The sequence below is a fragment of the Terrapene carolina genome, unplaced genomic scaffold (assembly GCF_002925995.2).
Source record: "Terrapene carolina triunguis isolate 2854851 unplaced genomic scaffold, T_m_triunguis-2.0 Scaffold192, whole genome shotgun sequence".
NCBI lineage: Eukaryota > Metazoa > Chordata > Testudines > Emydidae > Terrapene > Terrapene triunguis.
The window spans coordinates 18516936-18535561 of record NW_020664543.1 but is presented as its reverse complement, the minus strand read 5'-3'; the positions used below and the strand labels follow the sequence as shown (position 1 = coordinate 18535561).

At 49.6% G+C, this 18626-nt stretch overlaps 1 protein-coding gene across 2 annotated transcripts; it reads right to left on the bottom strand.

The window, feature by feature from the left end:
* Positions 1-14513: 14513 nt before the first annotated feature.
* Positions 14514-18193, bottom strand: LOC112119077 (urotensin-2 receptor-like). 2 transcript variants are annotated; one of them, XM_029912137.1, is made up of 2 exons: positions 18168-18193; positions 14514-16272 (listed from the first exon to the last, which is right to left on the bottom strand). In XM_029912137.1, exon 2 carries the CDS (start codon positions 16099-16101, stop codon positions 14953-14955), a length of 1149 nt encoding a protein of 382 aa, XP_029767997.1. In that variant the 5' UTR covers positions 16102-16272; positions 18168-18193; the 3' UTR covers positions 14514-14952. The 2 variants fall into 2 exon arrangements, with proteins under 2 accessions (XP_029767997.1, XP_029767996.1); XM_029912136.1 differs by having other exon boundaries at positions 14514-16277; positions 18168-18188.
* Between the last annotated feature and the right edge of the window lie 433 nt (positions 18194-18626).

Genomic DNA, 18626 nt, shown 5'->3' with positions numbered 1-18626 from the left:
CTCAGGCAATACAAAATCTGGGCAGCACACCATAGGAGGTGATGTTTTCTATGAAGTGCTTTGATTTGGTAGATAGGAGAACAGGAAAAAGGCAATCTTTTGGTCTCCTTTGGTCGCCCCATCATGACTGTTAAATTTCACTCTCATGCGTACTGTGAGCAGTAGAGCTTTGATGCCTAGCCCTTTGCATGCCTTAAGGTTTGTCAGATGTTTCTGTGAGTATGAGTGGTTTGCAGGATGTTACTCTCGAAGCCCTTGCAGATATATTGGAATTCAGGCTTTGAATTCATAGCTCCGTTTGGGATTGGGGACTGTTTGATATTTCTTTTATTTTCAGAAGAGAAGTGTTTGTGTTTAAGCGCCAGAAGATATTAACCAAGGGCATTTTTTTTTCTGTTTTGTTCCTAGTGGAGCAAGGATAATTCTGGTTATCTGCTTTGTTCCTAATCACATCTCACACATGGCTGCCCCCAGGAGATTTCAGCACGCTAGCGAGGAGCCTGACTTTTCCATATCTCTAAGTCCCCTCAAGCTTCCATTTGGCCTGAAGTTATCACTGACTGATGACGTTCAGTTTACCTTCCTTAACTACTGAGAAAGCTGAGACTGTCTGGGAAGGTTTTGCCTTAGTGGTATAGCAAAATGCTCCTAGTGTGGCTGCAGCCATACTGGCAAAACTGTGCTTATGCTGGTACAGTGTACACCGGTTCCCCAAACCGACATAAGCAGAGTTCTATTGGTATGACTGTGTCTATACTAGGGTGTTTGCTGGCATAGCTATGTCAGAGTTTAAGGCCAGAAGGGACCAAGAGATCATCTCTGACCTCCTGTACATTACAGGCCATTAAACACCTCCCAGCCTCTGCTACAACAAAGGCAACAACTAGAATTAGACCAAAGTATCACAGTTCAGAGACCACAGGCAGAAAACAGCAGGGATGGAGGTGTATCAATACCTGAGGCCCCTGCAGTAGCAGGGAATTGATTAAGTGAGATATAACCAGCTAATCCTGGGATGTGGCCCATGCCCCATGCTGAAGAGGAAGGCAAAAATACCCCAAGGTTCCTGCCAATCTGGGGGGAAATTCCTTCCCAATCCTGAATATAATTATCAGTGTGTTGGTAAAAGAAATCACACCCCTAACTGACATAACGATGCCAGCAAATGTTTTTCATGTGGACAAGGCCTCAGTGCTACTGCCTTGTGTTAGAGCAACTGAGAGCAGAATGTCAGACTGAATGGTGCTCAGACAGAATCATGGTGGCTGGCCCTCCTGAAAAAGTGGAGTGTCTTTGCCATCAAAATGGTGTAGGTATCTGAAAGGGCAATCTTACTACTTTTGCATCTGCCTGCACCATACATTGAGTGTCATTGTAATCCAGTTCTGAGCTTCCAAGGCTCCTCCCCAATCTTTGTTCTGTCCTTTCAGACTTCTAGTTCATGATGCAGAGATGGGGATTCACCTGGCAGTCCATGCACAAGTATATCTAAAACTGGATTTCTGTTATTCACGTTGCTTTCCGGGTTATCGGGTGGATCACTTTATACACTTCAAACGATGGTAAAGCCATTACCAGCATCCTTTTCCACATTCTGATGTTTCTCTCCAGAACCCTACATGTTCTGGATCATGACTATCTGTGGATTGCATGGCTCCCTATGTGTATTGAGATAAAATGAGGCACAGCTGTTGGCAGTCCCTATATCCAAACTCTTGAGGATTGGAGATGGAACATTGTTACTGGAGGATCCTTAAATCTGGGATTTGCTCCCCTTGTGGGGCTGCTATAGTCTGAGAGTGTCAGCCTTTAGGAAGTGTTCCAAGGATGGTTTGGGCTGGTGAGTTGTATGGGGCAATCTTTCTTGCTGCAATTGATATTTTTTAACGTGGGCAAGTGTGTATGTATATTGCTCCTTGTTATCAATTACAATGGGGTGTAGACCCCACACTGGCACTGCCAGGGCTAAGGGGAGCTAGAGATCTTAATTAGTGAACCTGGAGGGAGGGCCAGGCCCAATTCAAGATGAGTCCCATCTGAGGGAAGAGCTGGGTGGTGAGTATACAGAGAGGAAGCCCAAAGTAGAGGGGCTGGGTTGGGCTCCCCTCCCTCTTGTGGTAGTAGAGACACTGCAGGTAGAAGAGGAGCCCAAGGGGAGAGTAGGCCTTGGGATGCTGTCTTGAGAAGATGCTCTGGAAAAGGGTCAGGAGAGATGTAGAGCAGCCCCTGGGGTGGAGTAAACTTCTGTGATGAGCTCTGATAAAAGGGCAGGATCTTGACGTCCAGGGGGAGAGCCCTGGGAGGCATTCAGTGGAGGAACAGGGCAAGGGAAATTTCAGAGGGATGAAACGTCAAGCCAAGGAGGGCAGAAGTTTGGTTAAGTTTATATTTTTCAGTTGGAATTTATTGGAGGACTCCAGGGGTTACCCTGTGAGCCCCAGCCCTGGAAGAAGGGTGAGCCTAGAGGGCTTATGGAGCCTGAGAACATAGAGAGATTGTGGAGCCTGAGAGAAATGCAGGTACTCAGTGGGTCCAGGAAGGGGCTGTGGCAGAGGCCTGCTGACAAACTGAGATAGAAAGATGCTCAGGAGGTAGCAGGGTGAAACGGGGTCTCTGGGCTGGAACCAGAGGGGCTGGGTTTCTCTACTAGCCAGTGGGGAAAGAGATGTGAAGCTCCCTGATATAAGGGGATATGGACTTAGAAAGCCATGAGACGTGAGGACCATGGGGCTGAGAGTCATGGGCTGGAGACCTGATGTAAGGACATGGGACTATTGTTAGTTGGACTGTAAGTGACCTGGACCAAGGGCTGAGTATAAAAATTCCTGTGCTGAACTCCTCAGTCAAGGGGGTCCCATGTTGTTGTTGTTGTTGTGATAGCAGCTAGAGACCGAGGCCCCATTGTGCTAGGTATTGTACAGACGCATAATGAGACAGCCCTTCTCTGAAGAGTTTACAGTCTAAATAGGCAGCAGACAAAGGCTTTCAGAGAGGTGCCGCGACTTGCCCAAGTCCACGGTGCAAAGCAACACAGGCGAGCCAGCACCTATGGAGAAGTGAGCTGTGTCAGGTGAAGGGCTGGTGCTGCTTAACTGCCCTGGAACAAGGAGAAACCAGGCACCAAAATGTGACTCTCCCTGGCCAGATCCTGGGGCAGTGCAGTTTGCAATGCCCCTTGCTCCAGGCTTATGGCAATTCCACAGTCTAGCCAAGGAGCCTTCGGCCCTGCTCCTGTAGTGGGGTCTATGGAGATGAATCCCTGCACTGGTGGGACACCTCATGGGTTCAGAGATCCGCCCACACAGGGCTAATGGCAGGATTGGGGCTTTACTTTTTATTCCTTTGAAAAACGCAGTGTGAATCAGTTGTGAGGTTCACGCCATCCTGCCAGGCCCAGAGATCAGATGCCTAGGAAGGCAGGTGAGACTGTCTGAAGTCAGTGAGTTATGAAGCTGATGTTTTCCCTCAGAGATTATCTGGGTTTCCAGGTCCATTAGGTTATCTGGCGCAGTGCAGATGAAAGCTCAGCTCATTCTGTAGCTTGAAAGCAGACAGTGACTGTAGGCCCACAGGCTTAACCCTCAGTGCTCACATTCAGACACAAGAAGTGTTCTAAGGACAGATTTTTTTCCCCTAGACATAAATTTCGAGCCAAGCAAGCATTTTATGGCTGAACATGAATCAAGCCCCGGGAAGCTATAAAAACACAATTTCTTTTTAAAGAGCTTGGAGCAGCCAAATTAAATTGCAATCAAGCTACTGAATACAAGCCAAACTAACGGTTATTAAATGGGAACATGCTCTTACTACCCCTGGTCCGCCAGCAAAACAAGGGACATAGTTATGCTCAGGGATGTATTTCCAATTCGACACAGTAGGCACATGTCTAAGGGCACTGGCATTCTAGGGAACCTACAAGTTAAAAAGTTAATACATACAGCTCCCCTGCGGGCGGCTGGGCTCCTGCCGTGGGTTGGTGGCTGCCCAGTGTGTGGGGCTGGAGCAGGGTGAGTGTCTGAGTCAGCCCACCTGGGGGCGCTGTGAGCTGTGGGCGGGTGGGGCGGCTGCTAAAGGTGCTGGGAGCATCTCAGCCCCCTTCCCAATCATGGCTGCCCCACTGCCTCCGCCCCATGCTGGGGAGGGAGAGGGAGGAGCATGGCCGAAACCCCATTCACTTGCATGGGCAGAGCTGGAGCGCGGTTGCCATGCCCAGCTGTGGGAGGGAAGACACCGGGGAATGCTCGCTGTGGGGAGAGGTACAGTCCCCCCCATTGTGCCTCACGTGGGGCAGGTGGGCTGCATCCCGGCTGTGGCCGGGAGTGCCATGCCTGGCGGATGGTCTCATGCTTTACCAGGGAGGCTGTGTTTATATTTCTTTTCAATTAATTTTTTGAACATGAAGACAACATGAAGGTCAGCTGTAGGCAGAGGGTGCACTGAAGATGTTGTGCCTAGGGGCGTGAAAGGGGTAAATCTGGCCCTGGTTATGTTCTTAATGAAGGCAGGTGCACCATGCTGTTGCAATGACAATCCAGGAAGTAAGGGCAAGGCCTGGGAGAATTTAACAGCTCAGGTTCCTTTGGAATCATAAATTGTGATATAAGCTCTCAGCAGAGAGAGGAAACTCGAAGTTGGAGCTGACGGATTTCTGATACTACAAGGACTGGAAAGGCTGTTGTCTGCTGTAATGTCACTTGGCTTGTCATCTTGCTGAGCTCTTTGGACTCTGGTACAAAGGTACCTCAGTCTGTGTGTGACTTATGGCCAGACCTCACATATTAATGCAGCAGTTCACAGTGAATGGATTGTTCTATCACTCCCCAAGATGACTGTTATCACTGCAAGGGATATTTGTATTCCAGTGATGCTTTCTATTGAGCCAGTATAGAACAGTGGGAATTGGTGCATTTAGTAGAGAGAGAGGCTCACGTTCTGGTCTGGTATGAATTTGGTACTGTTGCATTGACTCCAGTGGAGAAGCACTAAGCTAGGCCAGCAGAGAATTTGGCCCATAGACCATTTTTTCTCTTTCCTTGGTTTTCTGGGTGAATATAGTGCTTATGAGAGTAAGGGAATCATAGCATTGGTCTGAGTCATGGCATAAGCAGGCACTATGCAAATTTAAACTCACTTGGATCTGCTAATGCCCCTTGATCATGTATTGTACTATGCCTTGTATCCTAGTCCTGGGCTCCCCAGATAGCTTGGCCAACGTCCCTCAATAATAATGACCTGCTTTTCCAGACCTGGACCCACACATTTCAGCCAACACTAGCTGAATAACCCCCCTGTTATTCCAGTCGTGGGTTACTTCATGCATAGTGCAGGGGAGGGGGAAGCTTCCTGTGAATGGGGGGGGGGCAGAGGATAGCAGGGGGAGTGAGGGGAGCTACTGACAGCGAGCAGGGTGGGGGAAGGGAGTCCTGGTAGTTCCTACTGCTGTTCCTACGACAGTTCCTCAGTGACTGGTACCCTGTAACCTCCCTGGGAGCTGGCTGTCTGTGCTCCGACACCCCTGCCTCCCACCCAGGTGCCATTGTCCTGTCCTGTCCCCCATCGCCTGTTCCCCCGGTGGCTGGCATGCAAGTTCCTGCCCCTCCCCTGGGCTGGGTGTCTCCACTGGGACCCGCAGTGGCTGGAAGATGGGACCAGGCTGGGGCAGGAAGTCCTGCCTGATTTTTTGAACCATGGGGGCCTCTGTGGGTCCAGCCCCTCCTTCAGGTCCCACTCTTGTCTCTGCCACTCACCCCATTGCATGCATTTGGGGGGAGGGGGGGATGGAACGTAGCCGAGTCCCTCTCTCACCTTTGTGAGATATTGTAGGGGTGGAAAACATTGAGGGTCATGGAAACATAGATCTGCACCCCCAATATTTCCATTGTGGGGGCACAGTCCCCCAGTTCCATCACCCCTGGCTGAGTCTAACAGTTGTGCCAAATTATCTGGAGGTTTTCCAATATGCAAGGACTAGGATGAGATCCACCAGCCTATTTTTCTCTCTTGACTTCAGTGGCATTTCTTCTCTCACTGTGGTGTAACTCAGAAGTCTCAAACCCACTATCTCCAAAGTCTAGTGCACTACACCGTCGCACTGCTGTAGCCCTCATAAAGATGGTTTGCTGAATGAAAATACCAAAATATGATATTCCACCTGTTCCAATTCTAACAGTGCTTTGCATTGCTACCTTCAGCTGCGTTGTCCTCGGCACTGAATTCTCTCCAAGCCATACTCTGGAAACAGAACTGGGACTCAGGTCCAAGGGGTATCACAGAATACCAGTGACTCACAGACCCTCACAGCCATTTTGCATGCAACAATTCCATTTGAAAAATGCTGGTAGTTCATGTTTTAGGCTCTTTCGAGCAGGAAGCCATGAAGTAGGCAGACAAAGTGATCAGCTCGAGTCTCGGTGGATGCATCTCTCTGCTTTTTGGGGATAAACAAACCCCAGAAAAATGGAGGCTGAGTGCACCCTTGCTTATGTGGAAACCATTCAGCACAGCCAGCCCTCTGCCGACTGCTTTTTGTCAGTTTCAGGCATAGAGCGAAATCACCCTTTGGGAATCGAAACAAGCACCGGTTCTGGCAAAGGAACATGCACATGGCCTGAAAGGGAGAGATGCTGCCTTCAGCTCCCAAGGAATGGGGATTGGCTCTGCCAATAGGCTGTAGAAGAGGGAGCTGCCTTGAGGTTTCTTTTTGAAGAGTGGGCCCAAGGTTTAAGAGGGGAAATACTAATTTGTAGTTAAATACTGTCCTCTCACCCTTGGGTCTGAAAGCACTTAACCCACATTCCCAGTCAGGTGCCAACATTCGGCTCATGTTTTCAGAAGGGGTTCCTCCATTTTTGGGTGCCCAACTTGAGTCAACTTTAGTATTTCACAAACCTGAAAAATCAGCCCTCACGTGTCTCCAGGCTAGCATTCAGAATTGGCCCCTGGTGCCAATACATTGTCTCACTCTCTGAAGGTTACATAAACGCTTGTTCTCCAACAGTTTTTATTGGCGAACCAGGGTATATGTTTGTTACTGCCAGAATTTCCATGACAAAAGCTTGGACTTCTCAGCTTTGTACGTAAAATATCAATGGCTGTCTGCACCTATTACTGAGCAAGGCTTTTCCTTTGACTTTTACATATTTGGTTGTTAACTTGGGATTTTGTGATCTTTAGAGACACTTTTAAACTATTACTGGCAACTACTTACCACTTAGCTAACAGACGCTAAAACTAATAGCAATTAAAGTTCTGACTGCCATGGCTTTTTCCTTTTTAAAACTAAATTGGGGATGTTGGCAATTTTTTTTGTCCTGGCAAAACCATGACTTCCCAGGACACACAACCAGCCTTCTGGATGAAAAATGGTTGGAAGGCCTGAGTTGAGCAGAGTCTATTTTGAGACATAAACTTAATCTAATTCAGTGATGTGTTGACTAATTATTTCCCAGCTGTTATAGTAACGCTCCTTTTAGTCAGAGATGCGCTTATGGGATGCTTTGTTGTGGGCAAACCAAAATAAAATCAAACTGTCATTTAAAATAACTGTTTAACATGGCCTACTCTTTTCATTCTCCGTTGTGATGCTGTGAGTGACACTTAGCTACAGGCTGTAGAGTTTGCAGTTTAAATCATGCAAAAAAATGGGGAATATATGAATTTTAAATGGATATTTTGTTTTAACACAGCGAAGTGGAACTCCAGTGGGAGAGCACAGGGCGGGATTTCAGTTTAATCTCCACATTTGCACATTCAGCCTGGAGCAAACCTGTCCCTGCATCATAGACTGGGGTGCAGGAGGGGGGCGGGGGGTTTATACAGTGGATCTGCTGTGGTTCTGCTGTACAAGGTAGGGGGCAGCATTGCAGGAGCCTGAATGGGGTCTACACTCGCAGCTCTGGTGGGCTGCATGGCTTGACTCTCTGGCTGCATCTACACCACAAGCTGTGGTTGTGATTCCCCGCTCGTGTACACTTACCTGTACTAGGTCTCATGGGAGCTAGCTTGCTAAAAATAGGAGTGTAGCTGCGGTAGCACGGGCAACGACAGCACCGTACTAGGTCCTCCGAGTACAAACCCGCTTGAACCCTGTGGGTACCTACTCAGGGTGGCTAGCCCATGCTGCCACTGCCTGTGCTGCTACTATATTTATCATGCCAGCTCATATGAGCACTAGCGCGAGTACGCAAGCTGGGACTCACTCCCTAGCTGGTAGAGTCAATGTAGCTTTGGACAGAAACTGGAGAGTTCGTCGCTATATGGATCATCTGGTCTTCCCCCTTAAGCTGTAATGGCCCCCTCCTGCTCCATGTGCTTGGGAGGGTTCCGTCTGCTTTTGTCCCCATGGAGTTTCCCCAGCATCTGACCAAATTACTTGGGGTGGCTGCTGGGGAAGGGGTTTGGATCATACCACATGCACTGATAGAGCCTGATCCATTGGGAATCTTTCCATGTACTTCAATGAGTTTTGGATCAGGCCCATAGCAGCATTTTCAGGGGACATGCGATCAAGGGGTGTGTGTGTGTGTGTGTGTGTAAAGACGAATTAGCCATGGCTAGAGTGACCAGATGTCCCGATTTTATAGGGACAGTTCAGATTTTTGGGTCTTTTTCTTATATAGGCTCCTATTACCCCCCACCCCCGTCCCGATTTTTCACACTTGCTGTCTGGTCACCCTAGTCATGGCCATGGAACTGGGCAGACCACCCCTTCAATTTATTAACACAGAGGGGAAATGCCCTGATTTCAGTTGAGAGTGGAGGGAAGAGTTTGCCTAAGTGACATCCTACTCCCTCCTGACTCTATGCAAGCTCCCACACCTGTGGTCAAAGGGGTGGGGGGTTGAGAGGCTGGGCACAGCTGGGTGAGAAGTGGACAGAGGGAGGAGATGGTCACTGTATGGGGCCTCATCCCTTCCAAATCCATGGGAGAATCCTTGCAGGGATTAATCCAGCCTCTGTTTTAACTGGCAACCATTTTGTAAAACTCGGATGCTATGTTTTTGCATAAAACCTCTCAGGGATTGGCACCCGCGAGATTAAATTTGGAAGTGCAGAAATGATTGGCATTGTTTGCCATTGGCAGCATCTCCAGTGTCTCATACAACATGAAATAGACAGGTGGCATAAAGCGACACAAATAGGTGGGGCCAGAACTCAGCTGCGGCTGGAGCAGCACTCGGCATATCTTCATAAGGGATGGGTATATGCCAAGGTGGCTTTAAGGCAAAGCTGATCTAATACAACAGAGGATCTGGCCCCTGTCTTTCCGAAGCACTTCACTTGAAAATACATTGCTCGAGAACTGTGAAGAGATTGCACTTCTGATTAATTAATTCCAGGGCTGCATTGATCCCGGAGAGAAATGGCCAATCAGATTTTATTTACCAAGGGACACGGGTCTTGAAGTTGTTTATCAGCCCTTACCCAGACCAGGAGGAGTTTGGCCTGAATGAGGAAATCCAGAGCGAGGGCCTCGGGGTTTGGCCCTGTATTTTGAAGAAGAATAAAAAAAGGAGCCCAGCTAGATGTGCACACTAAAGCAGCGAGGCAGCCTCATGCTTAGGGTTCACAGTCACGGCTGGTGTGTATTTATATACAGCTGCTGGTTTAATGGTGGTAACAAGTCCCAGCCTGACAGCCGTGCAAGTTGAATATTGAACCATGTGTCTGTGGAACAGGGACAGCACATCAGGAGGAGTGAGCTTCTCCAGATGGCTCTTCCAGGGACGGCTTGGTATCCAAGGCCCATTCAGACCTTGGCCGCTGCACGGAGTCTGCCAGCAAGGGGCGAATGAAATAGTGTGGGTTGTTTTGTGACATGCGCCCCTCCCCTCTCAGAAATGGATTGAGATCACAAATTTGTTTAATACAGGCCACCCATCAGCATCCAGATGGTAGCACCACTGATCCAGCCTGGTACTGAACTAGTGACCTAGAGATGAAAGGCTTTGTAGATCCCTGTTCCTAATCCATCCACTCCATGAACATCCGGCTTTAACAAAGGAAACAAAACTATAAATGTTGATTACTTTTGTCCAAATTCTCTACGAGGAGCAAGAGCCAAGTGTTTTTAGCGATGAGCTTCGGAAGGATTCCCACCCTTTTAATTCCCGTGGGGAGTGAAGTGAGACCCCTGCAAGTTTGGGGTTCGCGCTGGGAGCTGGTTTGGGTTTTCCCGTGTTCCAAGTCTCCAGCCTGGAGAGCGAAAGGCAGCTGCAGCAAAACAGTTTTTAGCTCCTTGTAGGAATGGCTGGAGAAATGAATGGCCCCTGAAGTCTGGTATCTTGGCCAGGCCCAGGTGTTTCAGAAGAAAGATGTAAACACCCTCCTGGGCTCCAGTAACCGCCTTAACCATTACGTACGTTGAAGGGCACACGCTATTATAAAAGATGAAGGGCCAGATGTGCAGTGTTCAAACTTGGGTGCTTAAATTTTGGACTCTAAATCCATATTTAAGGACCGAAATAAAAGGGGCCTGGCTTAGATTCACAGCTGCCGTCAAAGGGCTGTGGAGTCAGGCAGCCAGATTCTCCTCATGACAGCACTTCAGTGGTGGCTAAAGTGGAGGAGATCAGTGGTGTGACTGAGAAGAGAGTTTGGCCCCACGCACTGATTGTCTATTGACACTAACCTAAATCAATAGAACCTACAGCAGGAGCGCACGAAGGACATGCTTTTGTCCTTGTGATTCACAGCATACCCACGGCATGCATAGGCATGCATGGTACCCAGCACACCCTAGAGTACATTTCAGCTAGCCCTGGCAGATATAACAGCCAGCACACATCTCCTCCTGCCAACAAATCACACGGCTGCCAGAGAGTTATCCGCCAGCTTATAGTCAGTGTGTCTAGAGCACACAGGTCTCTTCATACCATATATACAGGTATATGTTTGATAAATAACACACACCTTTGTGAGTTCACAGCTCAGCTCACCTTCATAGCCGGAAAGACGCTACGTGCTGATTTCTGGGGTAGCAGAGGGGCAAGTGAACTGGCTGGTTTCATTCCTGGTTTGTTTGTCACACATTGACATGCCTGATGATCGGTGATGGATGGGTTCTTGTTCTGAGAACTCCTTAGAAGGCGAGTTCCCTGGGGCAGGGACTGTCTTTTTGGTCTGTGTACGCACAGTGGCTAGCACAGTGGGGTCCTGGTTGGAGCCGAGCAGGAATTTTTTGATGAAACATTTTTCATTGGAAAAGTAGCTCAGGTCCAAGGTGGAATTTCTGGTCAAAACAAGAGCGAGACCCAGAACAGCCAACAACCCAGTGGCTAGGGCACTCACTTGCCATGGGGGAGGTCCAGGTTCAAGTCTCTGCTCTGAATCAGGGACTCGAACCAGGTTGTCCCAGGCCACTTGGATCCACCTCCACAGTCTGTCAACCAGCACAGCCACACTGGTGTGTGTGTGTGTAATTTACTCTGTGTGTGTGTGTGTCTGTGTGTGTGTGTAGGTGTAATTTACTGCATGTATAAACCACCAGCAAATTACTGCCCCTCCTTCCTCCCGCAGGAAGAGGGGTTTGCCTCAGATGGATGTCTCTGAGCCCCAGTGCCTCCTGGGAACACTCCTGGCATGGGGTAGTTCTGCACCGATGAAGGCCCCCACCTGGCCTGCAGTTCTAGTCACTACAATGCCCACCACAGAGCAGAAACCCCCAGCAGAATAGGTGAAAATGTAAGACCTCAGGAAGATGAAAGGGCTCCTGGTCTGAGCCAATGGAATGGGGACTCAGATCAAGTAGGATACAGCTGTGCGAACAACTTCTGGGACATCCCCCTGCAGAGTTCCCATTGATTTCTAGTGTGTGTGATCCATGCATGCAAATATGAGGTCAGAACTGAGCCATTAAGTATTTGAATAGTCATAGATTCCTGCCAGAAGGGCACAATAGTGATTTTACAGATATCATTAACCAAATAGTTTATGTCCGTCTACAAGAAGGCAGCTCCTTCTTTGTACTTCGCAGACAGTAATAAACTGCTCGGGTGCTAGGGTTGTCCTTTGCACTTGCAGGCTCTCTCCAGTTACTGCCTGCTGGCTTTGAGCAAAGCCCGGGCATCCATTTTACTACATCAAAGTGCAACTGATGCCACAAGCAATTCCTGGGGGGTGCAAACCTAACGGACCTGCGGTATGCGGCTAACCAGGCTGGTCACAGGTTTACATTTGTTTTGTAGACACAGAGTAATCTCCCCTCGATACCCTCATGCAGCTGCTATAGATGTGAATGTGTCAAGTAGATCGAGTGCCCAGGAAGGTTAAAGGTTCAGATAAAATGTGCCATCATTGGGCATTGAAGTGTCTTGGATTTGAAATATCACCAGTGATCGTTCACTTGTCTGCAGGGGTCTGGTATTCTCATCACTTTGTGTCCATGTTGCTTTAACTGTGACCCTCCCACTGAGACCCCAGCCTGGTTAGAAATAGAAAACAGCGGGGCTGCTGCCCTTCACATGTCATCCTAGCACAGCGCATCTTGTCCTGTCCCCTGGGAGCACTGTGGGGAAGAATGCAATGAGGCCTCAGTCCAGAATACAGCCAGGAGACACAGCATAAATCAGGAGAACTTAGCACTTCCTGCTCGCCGCAGCTGGCTAGCTTCACGTTACATAGCAGGGCTTTTAGGTCAGCCAAGCATTCAGTGGCGCACAGATTTTGTTGCATGTAGGACGGGCGCGTTGGATGTTTTAGGCCTTCGGTATTTTATGAAGGGTGGGATATTTTGGAGCCATTTTGATTTTAGTGGGCCAGATTCTTGGCACAACCCCATTGAGGGCAATGGGGTTATGCTGATTTTTGCCAGGTGAGGATCTGATCCTCTGTCTTTTAATAACCACCCTCCAGCATCCCCCTTTGGGCTGCAGAGGCCTGATAGGCCCAGTTTTCCCCAAAAAAAGGCCTCTAATTTTCTATGTCCAATGTTAGACACCTTGGGCCAGATTTTCAAAAGAATTTGGCACCCAACTGCTCTTACTGAGGCGTCTGAATGAGAGGCTGGGTTTTCAAGTGTGCTCAGGACCTGGGATGAAAGCTGCTGGGAGCTGAGACCTTTGGAAACCCTGGCCATTTTATGGAGGTGTTTAAATGGGAGCTGCGCTGTCTTGAAAATCTGGAGCCTGACTGACAGAGGTGCTGAGTGGCTGAGCCTCCTTTTGCCGTCAAGAGGTGCACCTGGAAATGGGGGGATCTCCAAACTCGAGGCCATGTTTTAAAACTTGACCCTTGATAAAGACACAAGTAAAATGAACGAGCACTATGTAGATGTCAGGATAAAGTGCTCCCCTTGAGCAAGCCACCGTACCGCCCCGTGCCTCAGTTTCCCCATATGTAAAATAGGGATAATGATACTGACCTCTTTTGTCTAGTGCCTTGAGAGCTACAGATTAAAGGGTCTATGTAAGATCCAGGGATTAGTATTATGTCCTTTCACTATCTGAAATCAGGGAAGAGCGAGTTATGAAGAGCACTAATTGCTGTGCCTTGAAGAGCCTCTGCATCTGTAAGTACAGTGTGGCCTACTGGCTAGAGCAGGGGACTGGGACTCAGAAGATGTGGGTCTATTCCTGTTTCAGCAGCTGACTTGTGTGACGGCAAGTCAATGAAACGCTGTGCCTCGGCTTCCTTGTGCATAACACGGAGACGATAATGTTTCCCCTCCTTGGTAACATGCTTTGAGACCTCAGCGGGGGGGTTGCTAGATCCATGCAGAGAATTCTTTTTAAAAATGCACAAGAAGTGTTATAGATACAGCTTCTCTTATCCCCAATCACAATGTAAAATGCTCTGTTCGGGAACAGAAGGTTACCAGCTACATTGGATAAGTGAGTGCAGTTCATACCAGCGGAATGTTCCTCGCTCACAGCAGCTCCGAGTTTGGCCCCATGCCTTTAATTTGCTTCTAATTCTGTCCTTCGGCTGCAATTCCTTTTGCATGGCATAGCGTTATCATCACAGGGGTCAAAGCGATAGGAGGACTCCTGTGTTCGTTCTCTGAGCGTCTAAGGGGAGCTGGTCTTAGGCGCCATTGGAGAAAGCTCAAAATGCCACTCTCCGAGACGTGTGCTTGGTTTGAGGGGTGTTACTAACATTGACGATGCCCGTCTGTGCTAATGGTGTCAGCTGCCATCGATTCTCACTTGTGTATGGGGGAGGAGAATTACTGGGGGAGGGGAAGGAAAGGTCACCCAGGGGGGTGAGTGAAAAGTTCTCCATCCCACCTTGGACCGTCAAGTATTCTGGCTCAGTGCACAGGAGGAAGCTGAGGATTCTCATTTGTGTGTTCCCTGACCAAAGCATGGGCTAAGCATGAGACCTGATTCTCTTCCCATGTACACCAGTAGGTTGCTACTACCAGTAACCATTACAGTAACTAGAATGAAGGAGAATCAGGCACAGTGGATTTATACCACTGTAAAACCAGGGTGAGTTAGTCCAGAACCAGCCACGCTTCCCCTCAAACCCTCCAGTAACCTCCCTACAAAATTCAAACTGGATTAACACACACGTCAGAAACACAAGCTGCTTTTTCTTTAATTGTACCGTTTTCACTTCTTATACAACCAGCCACGTCTAGTCTAGCATTATTGCTTAAAAAAAAATAAAACCCTCTAAACTAATATTTCAATAACTTAATTTTAAAATGTTGTGGGACAGCTGTAATCATAAAAAAAGTGTCAATATTACAGGCTTTCATTACAGATGGGAGAGAAATACATCAATACACCATAAAAAAAAAAAAGAATGAAAAAACCAAAAGGCTTTGGGTTAGAAACAAAATCGATGGCATTGGAAATAAATGAGTGCAGATTGCGATAGCACAATCTCTGGACTCAGCGTTAACACACTATGAATCTGCTAAGATTTTGCCTTTATAATGTTGCACTTTCAAGCAACGCAACACTGAAGTCTATATTGATTTTTTTTTCTTGGAGATGTGTTTTACCTTCAGGCACTGTTGTTTCCCACAGGAACATGAGTGAGCACGTAAGTCTCTGTGCAATGCTGACTGCTTGTGGAAAGGGATCTCCCAGAAATCCTCTGAAATCGATTCCTCCTCTGGAAGTACCCGCTGCTGCTATTGAAAGAGCGTTGCCTGTTCCTCAAGTATTCCTTGTAGTTTTTGGTCAGCAGGGTGTAGAGGAAAGGGTTGATGCAGCTGTTGCTGTAGGTCAGGCAGGTTGTCAGATAGTTAATGTTCCTCATGGCCTTGGGGGACAACGGGAAGGATTCGTAATATTGGAAGAGAAGCTGCCAGATCCAGAAGGGCAAGAAGCAAGCCCAGAAGACCAGCACTATCGTGAAAATTAGATACAGCACTTTTTGGTTAGGCAGCCGCTTGGTCTGTTTGAAAGAGGCTGTTTGGGACACCCAGTAGGTCCTGGCTAGTCTAATGTAAAGGTATCCAATGATCACCCCTGGGCCCACAATGCTGGTACAGAAGAGGATGGTCAGATAGATTTTGTAGGACAGCTTGCTCCAGGTGGGCAGGCAGATGCTTTTGCTGTCTCTTTGCACCAGCTGGATCATGATGAGCATTGGGAGTGTGAGCAGCAGAGACACTACCCAGATGACGATGGCAATGGCTTTCCGGTAGCTTTTGGACCTCTTCACCGTGTCCAGGGGCTTCAGCACCGCGAAGTAACGCTCTGTGCTCATGACCGTCAGGGTGAAGATGCTGGCGTGCATGGTAAGGAAATCCAGACTGAACAAGATGCGGCAGCCGACGTCTCCAAAGTACCATTCCTGGATGAAGTATGTCCCAACGATGAAAGGGATGGTGAGCAGGTAGAGCAGATCTGCCAAGGCAAGGTTAATGATGTAAATGTACATAGAGGCAGAGTATCTCAGGTAATGGCACATCACCACCAGGGTGTAGACATTGCCCGTCACACCGATCACGCACATAATGGAGAGGATAGTCCCGATGGTGCAAGTGGCTATCATGTCCTCCATTGAACTGGCAGCTGGAGCACTGTCCCAGGTGGCATTGTAGGAACTGTTGGGGCTGATTCTGAATGGGCTCCCTTCACTTGCCTCCATGGCCATCGTGGTGGTTGCTGAAAACCTGCTCTCTAGCTCTTCATTTACAGACATCCTCTTGAACAGCTAACTCAGCGGCTCTTCTCATACCTTGGGCGTTCTCAGGTCAGTTCTTTTCAGCCGGCAGAGTTGAACAGGTACGAGAAGCAGGATCATTTCTTAGCAGGTTTTCATCGGGTGGAGAAAGGACTCCCTGACAATGATCTGCACAATGGATCCCAGTTTCTACACTAGGCAAAATGTATCAGAAAAACAGTGAGTTAGATGTTTGGCAAAACGACAGAGATTATTACGTGGTTGCCACCCCACTCTGAGGCACATTTTTGCACTGCTTGTGCAGGCTGCAGATGTTCTGCAATGGGATTACTTGCATGTGCAAAGATGCACGTGATTTTTTGCAAGATCAGGCTGTGGAGGGCCCTACCCCTCACTATAGTGCCATTTCCCAGGTTGCTAGTCAGAGGGAAGCTTAGGAGGACGTGCAGATCGCTAAAGGGTTTTATAACCACTACCACAAGACTGGACAGGCTTCTATTTGATGATGAAAAAGAAAGGCCTTCTGAGGCTTAACAGCCATCACCACTATGAAACCAGTCTGCTCTGGCAATTATTAAACTTCCCAATATGCAGGAGTCTAAGATATCGAGAAGAGGGATAACAAGCCTTCAATTAACAATCTGCAACCAAATCTCTCTCTATTTTGTGTGTGTGTGTGATACACATGTACACACAGACTGAGTTCCACACAGCGGCCTTACACAGAGAAGTCATGCTCTTCACAGAACAACTTTTCTCTGAGGTTCTTACCTAGATTGCAATTTGCACAGGGTGGTTAACTGAAAAAAACAATCAGAACTTATACGCTACTTGAGTATAAAATCACGCTATAGGCGAATTCACTAAAAGCGAGCTCCACTGTGAGTGTATATACAATTGTTATTTATTTTGACTCAACTAGAATGAATCTGCATGCTCTCTCTGAGTGTGTACGTAGACACACTCTCTACAGTGCTTGAATTTCCAAACCCTTTCGACCTGGTGCTCTCCATGAAGACCTCCACACACACTCTGTGTTCGCCCCTTCCCCTGGAAAACCCCCCAGGAGGAGGCTCTGGAGTACCTAATCCATGCCAGGCTGCCCCCAGCTGAGCTTTCCCTCCACATTGTCCCCTCGGTCCTGATCATGAGAGAGGCAGTGGGGCCAACCCCCAACTTGGGCAGATCCCTGAGAGGCCCAGTGCTTCCACAGCAGCTCTGACTCTTGCCCTTCATCCCATTAGCTCCCTGGCAATGGACCCACAGTGCCCGGGGCCCTTCCCTGGTTATGGCTGCAGGGAGGGTGGGAACAACACTACAGCCGCCATGATCCCGAGGGTAGAGGATGTGCACCTCCAACCCATGGCTTGCCCACGCCTCCACCTGGCCCACCCAGACACCACTGCTCCCCCAGGACATGGCAGTGCCAATGAGGCAGAGCGTCCATATACCTGGCCAGTCTGGTGCCTAGAGACTCCCCTCCCCCAGCACAGCCCTTGGGGGCGGGGTACAGGAGACTAGACATTCCAATAAACCCATTATCCGTCCCCAGCCTCTGCAGGGGCAAACACCCCAGCGGGGGGGGGGGGGGGCTGGATCAGAGCCCAGCAGGGCCCATTCTCCACCCAGCCTGGCCAGGTCTGCTCTGTTCCAGCCAAACCAGCCCGTCAGATGCTCCAGAGCCCAGCAGAGCTGCACAGCCCCTGCCAGCTCCCCCTCGGGCACCTGCGCCCCTCCAGCTGCCCTCTCCTCCCTCCCTTCCCCCGGGCATCGCCTCGCCCCGCTGCCGGGCCGCCCGGGAGAGCGAGCCCCACAACAGAGACAGCGGCGGCTCCCCTCCACCCCGGTCCCCAGCGCATCCCGTTAGGTGCGCCATCCGCGCCCCGCCAGCCCCAGCGAGCCGCCCCGGGGGGCTTTGCTCCGCGGCTCCGCTGGGGGAAGCCCTGGGTGCACCCCGCGCGGTGGAGCGGCTCCGCTTCAGCCCCAGGCTGGAGCTCGAGCTAAAGACGGAGTCGCTCTGTCTTCACTGCGCTTGGAACCCGAGTTAGGAGCGCACGTGCTCTGGACTGGCAGCCAAGACCTACCTGGAGCGATGGGACGGGACGGGACGGGACGCGGCGGGGCGGGGCGGGGCGGGGGGTCTGTTCCAAGGGCCCGGCGCTCGGATCCTGCAGCTCAGCTAGTTTTCGCGCTGGGCGCTTGAAGAGGAGCGCAGCGCCTGGATCAAAGGGCAGGTTTGCGGGGAAAGCCCGGGACCTCCCGCTCTCTGCTCCGCTCCGCCTGCTCCAAGCGCCGCGTTCGCTCAGCTCCGGACAACGTTACTTCCAAGGCTTCACCTGATCACACAGAGCCCAGGGGCTGGGCGGCTCCCCAGGCTGGGGGCTGCAAAATTCAGCAACCTGGGGAAATTGGGACCGTTTTAAAGCAGGTAGTAGTAGTAGCTGGCATCACGACACCCCCCTGCACCTCCCCCCCCACACCCCTCCATTCACCCTCCCATACACCCATCCCCCCCCCCACACCCCTCCATTCACCCTCCCATA